The sequence below is a fragment of the Leuciscus leuciscus genome, assembly GCF_965113295.1.
Source record: "Leuciscus leuciscus genome assembly, chromosome: 5".
Classification (NCBI taxonomy): Eukaryota; Metazoa; Chordata; class Actinopteri; order Cypriniformes; family Leuciscidae; genus Leuciscus; species Leuciscus leuciscus.
Genome location: NC_138729.1, coordinates 49,835,898 through 49,854,010, shown reverse-complemented (window position 1 = coordinate 49,854,010; position 18,113 = coordinate 49,835,898). Strand labels below are relative to the sequence as shown.

At 35.7% G+C, this 18,113-nt stretch overlaps 1 protein-coding gene across 2 annotated transcripts; it reads right to left on the bottom strand.

Moving 5' to 3' along the window:
- Nucleotides 1-1,034: 1,034 nt before the first annotated feature.
- Nucleotides 1,035-12,081, bottom strand: LOC309499734 (ras-specific guanine nucleotide-releasing factor RalGPS1-like). 2 transcript variants are annotated; one of them, XM_082171171.1, is made up of 9 exons: nucleotides 11,612-12,073; nucleotides 10,224-10,375; nucleotides 8,942-8,990; nucleotides 7,284-7,364; nucleotides 4,931-5,033; nucleotides 2,678-2,770; nucleotides 2,350-2,455; nucleotides 2,096-2,187; nucleotides 1,035-1,465 (listed from the first exon to the last, which is right to left on the bottom strand). In XM_082171171.1, exons 2-9 carry the CDS (start codon nucleotides 10,372-10,374, stop codon nucleotides 1,436-1,438), a joined length of 705 nt encoding a protein of 234 aa, XP_082027297.1. In that variant the 5' UTR covers nucleotide 10,375; nucleotides 11,612-12,073; the 3' UTR covers nucleotides 1,035-1,435. The 2 variants fall into 2 exon arrangements, with proteins under 2 accessions (XP_082027297.1, XP_082027298.1); XM_082171172.1 differs by lacking the exon at nucleotides 7,284-7,364 and having other exon boundaries at nucleotides 11,612-12,081.
- Nucleotides 12,082-18,113: the final 6,032 nt, after the last annotated feature.

Genomic DNA, 18,113 nt, shown 5'->3' with positions numbered 1-18,113 from the left:
GCAAAACTCAAAAGATATCTATAAAGAATTATGTTTTGCATTAAGAAAATTGAGCGTATTCTTACTTTTTTATTTATTTTTTTATCCTTGTGACATTTTCTTGACAATTAAGCATTTCAATTGCATTACAATATATATATATAAAAAAAAATAATCAATAATTTTAAAAAGAAATCAATAAGCATAAATTAAAGGGAGTACAATAAATATGACCATGATGTATAAATACTTACAATTTAAATAATATATCAGTTTTTTATTTTTTTTATTACAGTTTGTATTACAATTTGGGGGTTAAATGTGCTTAATTGCCATCAAAATAATGTCACAATGCAACAAATGTTTAAGCACAACCAATTTCTTTCTATTCATTTGTGGCTAAGATATGACATAGACATGTTTTTGAAGGGTTTTGTGAGAGTCAGTAGAGAGTCAGAGAGTCTGTGATAATTTACATGATTATTTGAGTGATAGTGATATAAAACCGTTCTGTCCCGTTACAAGAAACACTTTCAAAGAAACTTAAATGTGACGAACACAAACCGCTTGCTTTTGTTGGACATATTTCAGCTGGTTTAAGTTGTGAGCTAAACCTACTTAAAATCAGGCAAAACCTTCATTTTACAGAAAAGTCACGAGAATTTGTTAATACTTAAAGCCCAAAACTAGCTTTTCCGAGTATAAAATGGCTAAAACTGAAACTGGATACAGAATCCCTGATGTAAACAAGTCACACTCACAAATATCCTTCAGCTAGATCTGTCATTTTCACATCATAACGTTGACCACAAATAAAAATCACTGTGCTTAAAAGAGATATGGTTAGAGATCTTGGCAACCATTGTGTGTGTGTAACTAAACCATGAACCGATGAGAGTCATTCGCTGGTTTAAGTCTTCCGCTTTGAGGAATTGTGCGGATCCATCTGTGTTTTGTTTGTTACGGCTCTTTGTAGGAGCAAATGCCTGTTAGTTTGGCTTTTTAGTCTTAGGCTACAGATGATTTCCAACGGGGACACTTCAAGACGGGTGTCTAGCTTCTGTGTACAATTTAATTCCCACAATGCATGTGTTCAAGTAACATGCTCACTGAAGCGTCCACGACAGCGACACAAACACCTCGATATCCAAAAGTCTCCATATTGAAGACATGAAGAGCTGAAACAGGGTAAATTGATGTCCTTCCACATCCTTTCCCAGAACTACAGCTCAAACCTCCACGTCCAGGTCTGTAACAAACATCTTGATCTCAGTTGTGGACGTCGGGCTAATGGAGGGCCGGTGGAACAGATCGAGTCCTTCGGCTCAGTGACTCTTCAATATGGAAGGTTTTTTTCTCTTCTTTGCCCTTTTGCTGAACTAAACATGTTCTACTCAATCTCTGTGGGCCTTTGGCACATTATAAACGTCTTCAGGCGAGAGCTACACAAGTCCATTTACTCAAATGACATGAGATTCGCTGGTATCTATAAAAGTGGAAAGAGCAACTATGGTATTATGCAGTTATAATGCTGAGATAATAAAGGCTGGACTGTATGATGCTGGAGATCACAGTAGCAGAGCAATGTCACAACCTGCTGCATTACTATTAAATCAGAATTTAGAGTCTTCATTTTTTTCAATATTAGATTTTACATTTTTTATGTATTTTATTTAAATAAAAAATATTTTGTCTACACTTTATTTTAAGGTGATGTAGTTACATTGAACTCAAATAAGTACTGTTATATATATATATATACATACACACACATAGCCTACTATTACAATTTATAGTCAACATGAGTTATATTATAGTATTATTAAATAATATATTTATATTACCATTTTACTTTTGAATTGAACTTAAGTGTAACATTATGTGACACTGTTTTTGGATTTGGACTTTCTTTTGTTATCAAAAAAAAATAAATGTGTCCATCACATTTTTTTTTTCATTTGAATTTCCATCAAAAATAACTATATTGCAATATATACCATTATTGTGATATAAAATTACCATACCATGATCATTTTGGTCATACTGTCCAGTCCCATTGCAAAATAATTTTATTGCTAGCATGTAAATATTTGTGTCAAAACACATTTGCGGATACCTGAGGTCTTCTTCTCCGACAGGCCTCCTCCAGCCGCTTGTGCCATATGATCGCAGAGAACCGATCTCCAGTCTGAAACTTGTAAACATTCCCTAAGAAACACAGAGGTTATGCTCCAGTTATATATATTAAAAAATGTACAATATATATACACCCACACACACACAGGTATATATCTCACTATCATTCATTTAACACTCACCAAGTCTGTCATTTGTGAAGTGACATATAAAACTACTGTGGAAGAGACGTACCTTTATCAGGATCGTTGAGCTGGAAGATGTTGGGTTGATCGGGATCATCCGGCAGAACAACCATCCAGCCCAGAACCGACACTTTCTTACACGCCCGAGACTTGTACTGTTTTCAGGAGGAACATTTCAGACGTGTTATCTTTATTTAAGCATAATTTAAGCTAAATAAAGCAAATTGCTTTATTTAGCAATTTCAAATGATTTGATTTTTTCTTCTTAAAAGAATCACATAAACCTCCATCAATGTTTTGACGATTTTTAAATGAGGAATTGCTCTGACATTCTTTTAGCTTGAATCATGGAACGCAGCGTATGCAGAAACACTCACATGTTTCCGTTCAGCGGCTCGCAGGGCTTTAGATCTGTAGAATATCAGAGTCGAACCACACAGTGAGATCCAATACCGGCTCCATGAGGCAAGCTAGAACAAGCATAAAATAAAACATCACACAGAATCCACATACACTACGATTTTTTAAAAATAAATAAAGTGACACTTATATTCAGCAATATATATTCAGCAAGAATGCATTAATTTATTCAAATATGACTGTAAAGACTTTTATAATGTTTCAAAAGATTATATTTCAAATAAATGCTGTTCTTTTGAACTTTCTATTCATCAAAGAATCCAAAAAAAATGTATCAAGGTTTCCACAATAATATTAAGCAGCACAACTGATTTCAACATTGATAATAATCAGGAATGTTTGTTGAGCATCAAATCATCATATTAGAATGATTTCTGAAGGATCATGTGACACTGAAGACTGGAGTAATGATGCTGGACTGCTTTGATCACAGGAACACATTACATTTTACAATATATTACAATAGAATTTTTTTTTTTTAATTGTAATAATTTCACAATATTACTATACTTTCGATTAAAATCAGAAAATCAGTCTTAGTGAGTATAAGAGACTTCTTTCAAAATATGACAGGCGTTAAACTTTTGAACGGTAGTGTGCATACATACATACTGAACAGTAAATAACTCTTTTGGCAATATTAATACTTTGTGTTAAATTAGTTCAAAACTGTCATTGGAAAACATGGCTTGATTATTTTAATATCAAGGGAAATCTTTTGGATATTCTTTCTAGATACATTGTTTCAAAGAAGGCACACAGCAGAGTTAGATTATGGCCTGCTTTTGTAGATGTTGGTCACTAGATGGAGCGGTTGAGTCAATATTTAGCTCAGAGCCACAGGAACACCTGATGGGAATTGTGAATGTGTTCTCAAACGTTGGGCCCTGTAAGGCCCTGTAACCTCATGCAACCTTTCACCAAATAAAGTCGAAGCTACAAACTTGCCCCGTTGCATCCTTTTTTCTTTGTAAAGTATGTTCAAATCAGCAAATCAACATCTGGAGAGTGTATCCGTTTGTATTTCCATGCTCTAGAAGTATGTGATCTGCATCCTGCAGTTAGTGTACACCATTTCAGAGCAAATGCAGAAATATCATTATACGCCAAATATTGGAAAATGCTGAAAAATATTTAAACTGTACGTGACTTTTGGTCCTCTAACGGTGGAAGCACAGGTTACTTGCGGAGGAATATTGTTTTGGTAATTATGCTATAGTTGTGCTCATGATTACAGATGATCACTTTATCAGTATGAATGTCACTAATGACACCAAAACTCTTCTAATAACAGATACACATATCTGAAAACTGAGCAGGGAAGTAGCTTATAGCTGTTGTAGTTCTGACTTGTTGAAATCAATTGTTTTAAAGTAAGTTAGCTGGCAACGCTGACATTAGATCAGATATCAGATCACAGTGTATAACAGTGGAAACTATAACTTGGCAAGGCTATTTAAAGGCAAATAGACCAAAGCTGGTTTAGAGATTGACATTGTTACCAACGTAACCAGTGTTTTGTGAAACTAGTCAATGCACAGCAAATGTGCTGCTATGCAAAATATGTATTATTATGTAAAATATGTAATATATTGATGTTTTATTATGTGTACTGTTGCTTTTCCTTTCTGCTTGTAAACACTATTTTTGTTTCGAGGTTCATTTTGTGGCTTCAAGCCTTTCTTTCCTTTATTTATGTTTATGATGTAAACATGCATGAACAAATGATGAAAGTATGCAGCCAGGAAATCCGTAAAATATAAATAATTATACGAGGCTTAGCGGATTAGGGATTAGAGTTTGGAAGATGGTTTTATGAGGTCTTCGCTCATTATTGTACACAAACAGTTACATAGTAGAGACATTTTTTTTTCTTCTACATTTTCCATAACTCTGTATTACAGTCATAAATGTATCCTACATACCATTAGTCTTTTGAATCTGACCTTTGCTTCAACTCCCACCTTCTGTCTGTCTGTTAATAGTGTTGTTTTTGTTTCTGTGTGTATTCGACTGGAATGTGATGTGCAACTGCAATCGCTCATGTCTTGGACTGGGCAAATATCTACTGTCCATTTATTATGTATGAACTGACTGTTTGTTGTTTGCTGTTATTGTGAAGCATCCTTGAGCTTGGGAAAGGCGCTATATAAATGAAACATATTATTATTAGTGTTCTGAAGTATCATCCCAGTGTGATGTGTTGTTACCGTAGGCTTCTTGCCCTCCTTCATCAGGGTTTTCCTCTTCACCGGCCCCTCCATCGTGACGCCTGGCTCTCCGGGACTCACACTGGACTCTGCTACTGACGGACTGACAGTGGGAAAACACATCAGCTGAACACCTCGAATACAACAACCGACCCGTGTGTGTGTGTGTGTGTGTGTGTGTGTGTGTGTGTGTGTGTGTGTTCAGTGGACATATGGTGATAGTTGCTTCTCTAACCATGTAATGAGCCCTAAGAGAACAGAAGTTACAGTTCACATCTGATCTGAGGATGCGGTGGAGTAAAGATGAGCACGTGCGAGTGTAAAGAGGACAGAAAGATTCCCTTCACCAGGCAAACACCCACTCAAAAGATACCGGCTCTGTGTCAAAACCCAGTGAGCTGCCTGTAGGAAGCCTTTTAACTCGAGGAATCTTATTCAGACTATCAATGTAAACACTGAAGGTCAACAGCCTTTCACATCTGAACTTCCAGTGAAGACCTACACTACCCATTTCTTTACTCTCTCAAACTATGATACATTTGCATACACAGTAGAGGCCAAAGGTGATGTCCGGCTTAGGAAATTGGACATCTTCACACTTTATGCAAATATTATAAAAAATGTCATTGTAAAGGATATTGCATAGTCGATTGTTTTATTTGTGATAACGCAATGGAACATGCCAATTTGTGTGACATCATTTTTGGTCAAGCTGTCTTACAAAGAAATTATGAACGCATGCAAAAACAAGTGAGAACCAACGGAATATTAATAACGGATTATGTTGTAGTCAAGGCATGCTTTTTCCCCGTGAGTTTTTTGTTTATCTATGCATTTTTTGTATAATAGTCAAATAAAACCTGTAGCTGTAGTTTGCCAAATAATTAACCAAGTTTAGTGTTTTGTTCTTCCCTCATATTTGGAATATGTAAAAATTATTACATATTTTCCGCATATTTTGATTGTTTAATTGAACTTGTTGGGAGATAAAAAAACAAATATCTCCTCTGGACATCACTTTTTGCCACTATCTGGATATATTTTACAATGAACTCCTTCATTTTACACTATACCATCATTGGACAGTCACTGTTGCAGTGTGTGGATTCGAGTCTCCTGTGTGTTTGTATCACACTTGCATTGCTTCTAGAATCTTCACTCAAAGAAAACACAATCAAAGCACTCAAACGTGTCGTTGCACTGGATAAAAGTTTCTGTTAAATCTGCGGCTTTCAATCTTTTAGATGCCCAGATATGATCATCCTTGTGTGAGGGACCCCATCCTAAAATTTAAAAAGCAGCTATATACTTTCATTTATAAAGACCCAATTTATATTGTGTAAAATTAATATTATAAATATGTGTAAAATATTATATAGAAAATATTTTGTTTCTGATATATTATATTATATATATATATGTTTTGACTCATTATAGTACTGCTCTGTTAGATGTATTATTTATTTCAATGAATTATTATTTATTTTTTAATTTAAATATTATTATTTATAATATTAGCAATACGAGCACCGATGGTGTGAGGTCCCTATTGTAATTACTGTTTATTATTATTATTATTATTATTATTATTTATTCGTTGTAATCAAATCATTTAAATGTATTCTTATTTAATATTTTTGTTTACTTTATTAATGAATCTTAGTGTTATTGTTTATTTATTTTACTAAGTTTATTTATTTAGTTAGTTTAATCATGCTTTTATTGTTTATTTATTTTACTAAATTTAGTTTAATCTTTTTTTATTTTTTAAAGAATAATACATTTTTATATAAAATTTTTTAAATATCTGTATTATTTATTGTAATCTAATTAATGAATTAATCTTATTTAATCTTTTTTGTTTGTTTTATAAAAAAAAAATTAACCTAATTGTCATTATTTATTTTAATCAGTTAATTAATTAATTTATTTTAATCATGTTTTTTATTATTTGTTCATTTAATTTTTTTTGCGCCCCCTGGCACTGCCTGTGCTAGATGACTGAATGTAAAAGTAATGTGATATGAATGCTGCCCATGTTCAGTGTCACTACAGTTAGGATTCTGCATCAGAAGGAAGTCTCTAGGTAGGCCGAGAGGACAGAGGACCGTAAGGCAGCTCATTAGGTTTCAGAACAGAGCTTTTCTCTTCTAGAAATACAGTAATTCTGGTCTATAAACATCCTGACATCTGGAAAAAGAGAAAACGGATGACAGACATGACAGTCTTTGGTCTAAACCCGAAAGAGAGGGAAAACTGGGATGTTTTAGAAGAGACGCTGCATGCCGAGACAGGTGAACCCGACGCCCCAGAGGAATGGAGAAGGTGACCTTTGACCCCGTGGAGTTGGTACCTGTGGGCATGGCTGCGGTCTCTGGGGGAGTTGCGGTGAGGGACCCTCCAGTTAGGGCCCAGAGTCGAGTACATGCGGCCCCTGTTTGCACATTCGGCACAATCAGTTTAACGTCAGTGCAATTTGAGCCGACAACTGCACTCAAAAGAAATATTTAGGCCTAAATTTAGGGATTCAAATTGCATCTAAAATTTCTCTCTGTATGAATTACACAAATTTAACATAAACAAATAAACTTAATGTGATGCATATGTGTCTGTCGTAATTAAAAGAAACGGGTAAGAATTTTTACATTTTTATTATTAGCTATTTGCATCTTTTTGATTTTATTCACATAATCTAAAAATGCATTTATTCAAATTGAGCAGAATCATCATAAATCTGTGCATTGTTATGCATTGTTATACTGTTAACATATGGTTAGCTGTATAACAGCAAATAAAATGTATGAAACAAATTGGATTTATTGATAATAGATACATAAACCTAGTTATTGTGTATTTAAACACATTCAATTTATTAGTCCAATCACAGAAATCTTACCCGTTTAATTTATGTATGACTGACAAATATGCATCACATTAAGTTTATTAGATAAAATTGTGTAAATCAAATGGATGGAAATTGCATATGAAATTCAAATGCATAAATCTTAAATGTAGGTCTAAATATATATATATTTTAAGTGTATACACGGAGTCTCACTGACTAATGAAAAAAATAATACAATTATTGAATCTGTGCAAATGCTAAAAGGATAGTACACCCAACAATTAGATTTCTCATCATTTACTCACTTTCTCTTTTCCATGCAGTTAAAACATACAGTACAGTGATTACTTTCAACTTCCAAAAAAACATAATTTTACAGTTCATTCGACAAATATTCGACACTATATATATCAAGTCTTCTTTATTCATATGTTCCTGTGCAAACTTAAGACTAGTGCAGATATTGAAATGCTTCATGGTGTTTAACAGCCCTTCGGTCACATGGAAGAGAGCAGCGTGAACATCTGCTAAACATTTCCTTTTGTGTTTCACAGAAGAAAGAAAGTCATACGGGTTTGGATCGACGTAAGGGTGATTAAATGACTTTTCATTGTCAGGCGAACTATCCATTTAAACCTTAAACTGTTCTGAGAGCAGTTTTTGTTTGCTTTAGTTGTGTTATTGTGTTTTGCTGTATGTATATCTACACATTTTTCTGTGGAATGGACATAAATGGATGTTAAACATTTAGAACGGGAAACGACAATTAAACAACAACAAAAATAAATACAGTTGAAATTCGAATGAAAAATTAAATAAAAGCCATTCTTTTTAGAACTCTCATTTTAAACCTTTAGCATGAAAAGATACATGGCAGTTGATCATATGAAGGTTTTATGGCAACACTTTACAATAAGGTTACCGACTAATGTATTGCTCATTATTAGTTAATGCATTAACTTGTAAACTAATGTGACCTTATTGTAAAGGTTACCAGTTAGATTACCTCTTATTAGTAATCACAGACTTTTGGGCCAGAAAAAAAAAAACATTTTCTTTTTCATAATAGTTCAGTTTTACTCTAGAATGATCTGAGTAACCCATAATAAAGCTGTAATGTGAGCAGATGATATTAGATGACACACAACTACATGCCAGAGTCTCACCTCTCGAGTCCCGGGGAGAGATCACCACAGAAGGAACTCTGACTGCTGCCTGATAAACAGAAACAAACCTCAACCGTTTCCATTTGAGCACAAATCACACAATCCTTCATCTCTGACCGTGATAATGAAGCAATAAGGTACAAAAGCAGTTCAGCATAAAGTTCTAGGTTTAAAAAAAAGAGTTGTGGAATAATGTTGATAATCTAACTATAATTAAGGTTAATAGTTGGTCTCTACAGTGACGTACACTTTATTGACCAATCAGCATGAAGAATAAAAAAAAATACCTCAACAATGGAAGTACATGGGGTATTTACTGACTTTACCGTATGTGTTGCATGTGATCTGTGTGGTAGATTCACTGATTTTCTCTATATAAAGTTATATTTAGTCTTTCAACCTTGTTGCCATGTGGCACAGTACCTTTTGCACAATACATGCAGTTATACCTGAAATCTGCCCTCAGGAATTACACCAGAAACACAACAAGAAGTAAAGTAAAAATTTGGTAACACTTAATTTTACAGTGTCCTTGTTACACGTTACATGTAGTTACTGTAGTAATAACAGTAGTCTTGTTCCCTGTGTACATACTATATACTTATTATAGTAATTACAATAACTGGGTAATAACTAGTTCTAACCCTGAACCTGCCCCTAAACCTAACCTTAACACATGTAGTTACCTTATATTAACCAGTACTTTCTTAGGTAAGTACACTGTAAGTACATGTAAGTGCATGTACTGTAAAATAAAGTGCAATTATAATAACTATAAATGATGCATAATAACATGCAACTAACCCTAAGCCAACCCCTATTCACAAGCCTAACCCTATAGTAAGTACATATAGTTAATTGTTATCACTAAGTAATTAAATGTTTAATTACACTGTAACACAGACACATTAAAATAAAGGGTAACACTTTATTTTACAGTGTCCTTATTACATGTTACATGTACTTACCATGGTAATAACAGTAAATTATGCATAATTACATGCAACTAACCCTCAACCAAATCCTAATCCTACCCTAACCTTATAGTAAGTACATGTAGTTGCTTAATATTATTCAGTACTTAAATCTATAATTAGACAGTAACAATGACACCTTAAAACAAAGTGTAACCAAAAGTTTCACATTCACGCTAGGCCTGTGTACTTCCAAGTACTTCCACATTTTATGTATGTATGCATGCATGGATTTATTTATTTGAAGTGGAGGGATAACACCCGGGACATGCAGTGCTTGTGTAAAGCGCATCAGCTTGTTGTGATACCTATAGAGATGCCGTTGGACACGGATGAGCTGTGCGGATGGATCCGGGTCGGACTCTGAGACTCTAAGAAGCTGTCGTCCAGCAGGTGACGGGGTTTCTCTGTGGGGAACGTCGCACTTTTACTCTCCACCACACCGAAATGCCACATCATACTGAGAGAGGGAGAGGGAGAGTCAGAAAACCATCATGAGACATGAGGTCCAACAACATCGTCTTAACCAGTTTCTAGTGCGAGGTAAACTTAACAGACTTAAGGAAAAGTGCTGCATATTTGATATTTACATTAGCATTCAAGTTTGAGGTTAATGTTTTTGAAAGACGTCTCTTCTGCTCACCAAGGCTGCATTTATTTGATCAAAAATACAGTAAAAACAGTGAAATATTATTACAATTAAAAATAACCTATGTTCTATTTGATTATATAGTAAAGTGTAATGTATTCCTGTGATCAAAGCTGAATTTTCAGCATCATTCCTCCAGTCTTCAGTGTCACATGATCCTTCAGAAATCATTCTCATATGATGATCTGATGCTCAAGATACATTCTTTTTTCTTCTTTATTATCAATGCTGTGCAGCTTCATATTTTTGGGGAAACCAGAGACATATTGTATTTAGGATTATTTGATGAATAGAAAGTTAAAAAGAACAACATTTATTAGAAATATCATTTTTGTAACATTATAAATGTCTTTACTGTCACCTGGTTCCACCTGGTATTAAGAAGCGTTTTGGTCGATCGGATCACAAGTGGACGACACTAAATACAGGAGTAAACGGGGTCTAAAACATTGAGCTTTTCCACTTTCAGCCTCTTCCAGAGGTAGATGAAAACACATTCGACCGGATCGCTTTCGTATTGTAAACGCTCATGTGGTCGAGTGTGTTCAAACAGACACAAAAGACCGTCTACTCTCCTCCTACTGACCTAATGAATGAACATTATGGGAAGAGCTCTAGCCAGACGGGATTTAAACTTTGTCGGCTGAAGACCAAAGTTTGGTTTGAAGAGGAACAACATACCAAGCTCAATGTTCTCTCACCATTCCTGATTTCTAACACACACTCACAGCGTTCGGCTGATCTTGTGTCTGTCAGAGCAGAAACTAAAGCTGATGCTGTCCACATGTTTTCTGTTGTCTCCGGTCGTGTTCACATGTAAATTGCGTGAGCTAATTTCGTCCATTAGATCGAAAGATCTGAAAAAGCCCATAGATTTAACTCAAGAAAGCAGGACAGAAGTGGTCGAAAGTGGACAAAAGAGACACCAGGTGTAAACGGGAACGTGTCTCCCTCATCTACTTGTGATCCGATCGACCGAAACGCATCTTAACACCAGCTGTAAACAGGGCCTGAGTGTGTGTAAACATAAGAGGAGAGAAAACACACGCGTTGCCGAGGCTGTGGCTCTTTCTGTGGCGTGAGGGCGGTGTGGAGGGAATATGGACCCCCACGCTGGCATCAGGGCAAGTGGGCCGTCGATTATACCTCACCAAGAAAGGCACGTCAGACGGACCTGGAGGAGAAGGAGAGAAAGAGGGAAGAAGGATGAGTTTGGCTCTTCACATGCCCGATTGTTGTCAGCATCACTCAATGAAACAATGAAAGAAAACCCTTGGAGACTGTGTCAGCGAGGCTCTGCTTTAGCAGTCAAAGCCACAACAGAGATGTTAACATTCCCTGAGCCTCTTGAGGGAGACAGAAGATCATTCAGTCCTGAGAGAGGAAACCTGCTTTACCTCTAGAACTACAACCAGAGTTATTTTAGCATTTATTGACTAGTGTAGTATTTACTAATATTTTGAATAAGCTTTAAGGTACCACTTTACTATAAGGTTTAATTGGTTGACATTAATTAATGAATTAACTAACATAAACTAACAATAACCAAAACATATTTTTACAGCATTTATTAACTTTTGTTGTTGTTAGTTCATATAAATGTATATGTTAGTTCACAGTGCACACATTTTTTATCCTAATATGTATTAATAAATGTCGATAAATAAAGATTAATAAATGCTGTAGAAGTATTGTTAATTGTAAGTTCATGTTATATAATGCAGTTAATTAATGTTACCAAATAAAACCTAAAGTATTACTTTTATTTTTATATTCAGTTTTTATTTTAATGTTAGTTTAATTCATTTAATGTGCTTTTGCTCTTTATATGAGTGTTTTTAAAAATATATTTCCATTTAGCTTTTATTGATATTTCAGTTTTGTTTTAGTAAATGTAGTACTTCAACTTTTTTCAGTTATATTTGTCGAGGCAACAGTTTAAGTTAAGTTTAAGTTTTTCGACAATGTTTTTTAATAATTTTAATAGTTTAATCTTTAGTTCTATCTTTTGGAAAATAGTTTGGAAACAATCATTAGCATTGCAAAATATGTCTCTCTTACCACTGCTCAAAATTAGCAGTATTATACTTCGATGTGTAACTTGTCCCAAGTTACCACCCAAATCACTACTTGACAATGGCCAACTAATCACCCAGAACAGCCTAGCAACTGCATAGCAACATGCTTAAAACATATAGAACATCATAGCAACCAAGCACCATCCACAACACCCATAGCAACATGATGGTTGCACAGCTTAACATCACTTTAACACATTTACAGCAAATAATGTGCAAATCTAGTTATGTGCAAAAAACATGTACAGCAGCTTTAAGTTCAGAAAACTTCCCTTTATGCATTTAGCAGTTGCTTTTTCTAACATAGAGGAAATAGAGCAAATCTGACTGTTTTACAAGTTCACAAATATTTTTAAAGGGATAGTTCATCCAAAAAAGAAAACTCTAGCTCTCATGTTGTTATATGAACCTGTATGACTTTCTTTTCAGATATCCAGTGTTTCACAGAGGAAAGAAAGTCATTGTTTGGAAGCACTTTATGGGTGAGCAAATGTTTGGGTGAGATATTTCTTTAAACTTCATTATCTCATCACACGAAACAATCAAAACATGTGATCAGAGTGTCTCAGACTCAAGGGCTCATAACCAAGATTTCCACAGCGGACAAAAAAGGGGAAGTGGAAACAATGTTAATGACTCGAATCACGCCGAGATACTTTACACCATAAGACACATTTAATGGAGAGAATTAATGGAGCCTTAAACAGTGATCAGCCTCTTCCAGTCTGGGTCAGACGAATACTTTACACCATGTTTCTAACATGCAAATGCCTAAACGCCACAGTGGGATATTCAGGAAATGATCTTCACCTGGTTCTTGTTAAAACCTTCATTAATGAGTCTGACTACCAGCTTGTATAGGCCTTGTAATACACTTTTGTTTGAAAACGCATCTTTTTCTCTCCGTTTTGGTCTTGCGTCCACACTGAGACGGCGTTTTTGTCATAGTCAGAGCTTTTTTAAACAGCTCTCCAAAGTTAATAACATTTGAAAACACCATTTTGGTGTTGTAGTGTGGACTGTGAAAACGGAGGTATTTGAAAAAGATGACACGTTAAGTCATGTGACGCATATTGAACCCATAGATATCTATGGTTATAACGGCATTGTTGTGCCTGCTATTTACTTTCATAGTGTTGCTGAAGAGAAATGTTCCTTTGTACAGTTTCCATTAGGGATGCCACAATTCTCAATATAATATTGAACCGTTCGGCACGACATCCACGGTTCAATACGTGCTTGTGAATTGTGGTTTTACGTTTAAATAATTTATGTGCGTTTTATTTCTCTCCAAATTGACTGTTTGTGTGTGCCCGTAAGTCTACGAGCTGAGACAAGTGGTACTCGATGCAGAGCCAAATGGGAGGAGCTAGAGCTCCAGCTCCTCCCCTCGCTAGAGCTCCAGCTTCACCACGCTGGATTTAGTGGGCGGGGCCGCGCATGCGCAGGTTAACTTTCTCGCTATCAAAGAGTTACGTCACGATATTTTCCCGCAGCGTTGCATTCCGGGAAGGCGACGCCATTTTAGGTGGTAACTCTATCAGTTACCATGGTTACTTCTACAGTGAGGCCAAGATAAAGATATGGATTAGGAGGAAGCGTAAGGAAACGGGCTCTATCGGGAGAGACTAAATAATTATGCTAGGCAGCGTTATTTAGAGAAACTGCTTGTCGCTAAATTGACAGACTACGAACACTCAGCATGATTTCAAAAGCAACATATTTCAGCGCCAGATCGATTTTTATTTAACAGTAACACAAATGAACAAAATGAATACTCTGTTATTTAACAAGAGTTGTTTCATTTGTTATAGATATCTGTACCGCGAACAGTTATAAAAAGACACATTTTTAATGACGTACGACTCGCATTGACAGCATGTACGATCTGTCCGCTTAATTGGCAGGTCAAAAATGCACATCCAATTCATATCAGATTTATTTCCACACATAAATGACGCCTGAAACCTTCCTTTTTACCGGAGTCTGACACTGCCATCTCTGTTTTATTATTGATAAGTCTGTCTGATACTGTTTTTGCCATTTCTGTTTTCTTATTTTATATTTTAAGTCCGATAATGTTTTTGCTACTCCTGTCCTGTTTAAGGCTGCTCTTAGCTTATTTGCTGCACTTATCTGTGTTGTGCTGTTATGCAAGTATTATTCCCTTTTAATTTTGTAGTTCTGTAAAGCACTTAACGTTAGGTCAATCAGTGGCTGTTATAAAATGTGCTGTATAAATAAAATCAAATTGAACTTGAATCTACCAGTGGGGGTACTATGAAAATAAATTGATTGAGTTTTGTAAAATATTACAATGTTATGTGAAGTGTGTTCTTGAAATATATTCATAAAATGTATTATTTTATCTTATTATACCAAAAATGTTGTGTGGAAAAAAAGTGTTGTGTTCTTGGGATATACTTATGTAATTTTTATTTATTTATCTTATAACATTTTATCTAGATTTAGGATTAATTTTATGTTAGATGAACATTTTTCTAATTTAGGCTAATAGAAACAAATAAATCCAACTCAACACTTGTGGGAGAGTGGAGCAAGTGACTTTTAAATTATCTTCTCCCAAATTTGGGTGGATAATCTCAGAGCACATTTTGTTATCTTGTTTCCATTTCATTAAACTAGCTTAATGCATAGCCTATCAAGGTTGAGTCTATCCAAAATTACAGTCAATATTCCATTTAAATTTACAATATAACAAAAAAAATTACAACTGGCCTGTTGGAGTAGCCTTTTACATTTACGTACAAAAAGGGTAGATTAGGTAACCTAGTCTTATTATTTTTATTTCATAAATTAATCAGATGATTTAGATTAATTCACAAATAACACACACGTTAATGCAGTGGACAAAAAATAAACGGGTGCACAGATAGTAGGCTTTCACATTGCCTTTTAAGTCTAGTAATTTACATAATCATATAGCAGACGCTTTTGTACAAATCGGCTTTAAAAAGTGAGGAAAACAACGAAACTGTTCATCGTATAATAAAGAGAAAATAATACACAGAAACAAAGTTTCAACGGTTTTTAGAAAAACACACGCATAGTGTGAGCAATGGTCTTATTAAGTGTTTACGCGTTTGTCACAGAAACGATACATAATTAATCAATCATGACAAATATTAGAGAAATACAATATTATGTATGTCAACATCTTGCGCATCAAAACAAACTTGTCTTTTTATCACGGTTGAACTCGCACTAACATTAAAAGGCTTGATAGCGCATCATGTTCTGTCCACTATATCCAGCGAGGGATTAGATCTAGAGCTCTAGCTCCTCCCATTTTACGCTGCAGCGAATCCCCACTCACTAAACATAGCGAGGTGGAGCTGGAGCTCCAGAAAAGGGGGAGCTCGAGCTCTAGCTCCTCCCATTTGGCTCTGCATCGAGCACCATCTCAGCTGAGATGAGGAAACTCCTCCCCGCGAGTAAATATTCAATCACTATACTCTAAAGTTAGGGGGCGCTTAACCATCATTCCACACTTTAACATGGCGAGCGGCGGTGAAGTGAGGCTACAGTACGAGGAAGCGCCGGCGTCTTTCAAATCTGCGGTGTGGGGATATTTCGGGTTTGCCGTTGAGTATAATGCCGAGGAAGAAAAAAACGGTAAACAAAAAAATGACTGTGTGCAAGCATTGTTTTACACGTGTAGCCTACTCAAACGGAAACACTTCCAACATGACTGCACATCTGCGGCGCCATCACCCAGCAATATCACTGTCTGAAGGCACAAATATGTTTATTTGAAATGTTCAATTTATGTTTACTAACTTCACATGTATGTTTATTTTCAAAATTTAAGAATTTATGTGTTCCCCAGTTTGTACATGGGCTACCAGCAGCAGTGAGATGTCAGTGTTAATTTTATATTATACAATATACTAGGAACTAGTGGACTTTTCTTAGCTTTTAAGTAAAATAAAGGAGTATTGCAATAAATCGTTTTTATTTTTTTCTCCTTAACCTCTTACTGTTCCCTATTGCCTAAGCATCACAGAATCACACACAAAAAAAACACTCTTATGTGTCAAGCCATCAGAACTGAACCGAAAATCGTGGTTAAAAAAACGATTTATGTATTGAACCGTGGGCTAACTGTATTGTTGCATCCCTAGTTTCCATATTGCATTCCTGCAAAGATTTACTCGCATTTGCTGTCCTGTGGTATAAAAAGGATGACAATTGTGTTTTAGACCATACTAGTGGTGGGATTTGTTGCTATAAAATGATCGTGCCAGAAGTATAGCATGAGAACTGCATTATCTCTGTATCGTCTTGTGCCGCAGATGTGTGCGGTGTAAATGAGCCCAGCAGGCACCGGACGTCAATATGACGTTAGATTGACGTTGGACCCAAACGTTGCATTTTGATTGAAAATGAAAATCGGGTTGACGTCATAACCCAACGTCAGTCTGACGTCAATATCCAACGTCTGTCCAACGTTGGAAGTTGACGTCATTCTGACGTTTGGTTATGACGTCAACCCGATTTTCATTTTCAATCAAAATGCAACGTCTGTCCAACGTTGGATATTGACGTCAGACTGACGTTGGGTTATGACGTCAACCCGATTTTCATTTTCAACCAAAATGCAACGTCTTTCCTACGTTGGATATTGACGTCAGACTGACGTTGGGTTATGACGTCAACCCGATTTTCATTTTCAACCAAAATGCAACGTCTTTCCTACGTTGGATATTGACGTCAGACTGACGTTGGGTTATGACGTCAACCCGATTTTCATTTTCAACCAAAATGCAACGTCTTTCCAACGTTGGATACTGACGTTGGGTTATGACGTCAACCCGATTTTCATTTTCAACCAAAATGCAACGTCTTTCCTACGTTGGATATTGACGTCAGTCTGACGTTGGGTTATGACGTCAACCCGATTTTCATTTTCAATCAAAATGCAACGTCTTTCCAACGTTGGATATTGACGTCAGACTGACGTTGGGTTATGACGTCAACCCGATTTTCATTTTCAACCAAAATGCAACGTCTTTCCTACGTTGGATATTGACGTCAGACTGACGTTGGGTTATGACGTCAACCCAATTTTAATTTTCAACCAAAATGCAACGTCTTTCCTACGTTGGATATTGACGTCAGACTGACGTTGGGTTATGACGTCAACCCGATTTTCATTTTCAATCAAAATGCAACGTCTTTCCAACGTTGGATACTGACGTCAGTCTGACGTTGGGTTATGACGTCAACCCGATTTTCATTTTCAACCAAAATGCAACGTCTTTCCTACGTTGGATATTGACGTCAGACTGACGTTGGGTTATGACGTCAACCCAATTTTCATTTTCAATCAAAATGCAACGTCTATCCAACGTTTGATGTAGACATCAATCTAACGTTGAGTTATGATGTCAACCCGATTATCATTTTCAACCAAAATGCAATGTCTGTCCAACATTGAAAGTAAACGT

Coding starts and splice junctions, on each gene's coding strand:
- LOC309499734 (XM_082171171.1), bottom strand. CDS start 10,374: ATGATGTGGCATTTCGGTGTGGTGGAGAGTAAAAGTGCGACGTTCCCC. Junction 5,034..7,283: donor GACCGCAGCCATGCCCACAG/GTACCAACTCCA, acceptor TCCCACTGTCAG/TCCGTCAGTAGCAGAGTCCA. Junction 2,771..4,930: donor AGGAGGGCAAGAAGCCTACG/GTAACAACACAT, acceptor TGCTTGTTCTAG/CTTGCCTCATGGAGCCGGTA.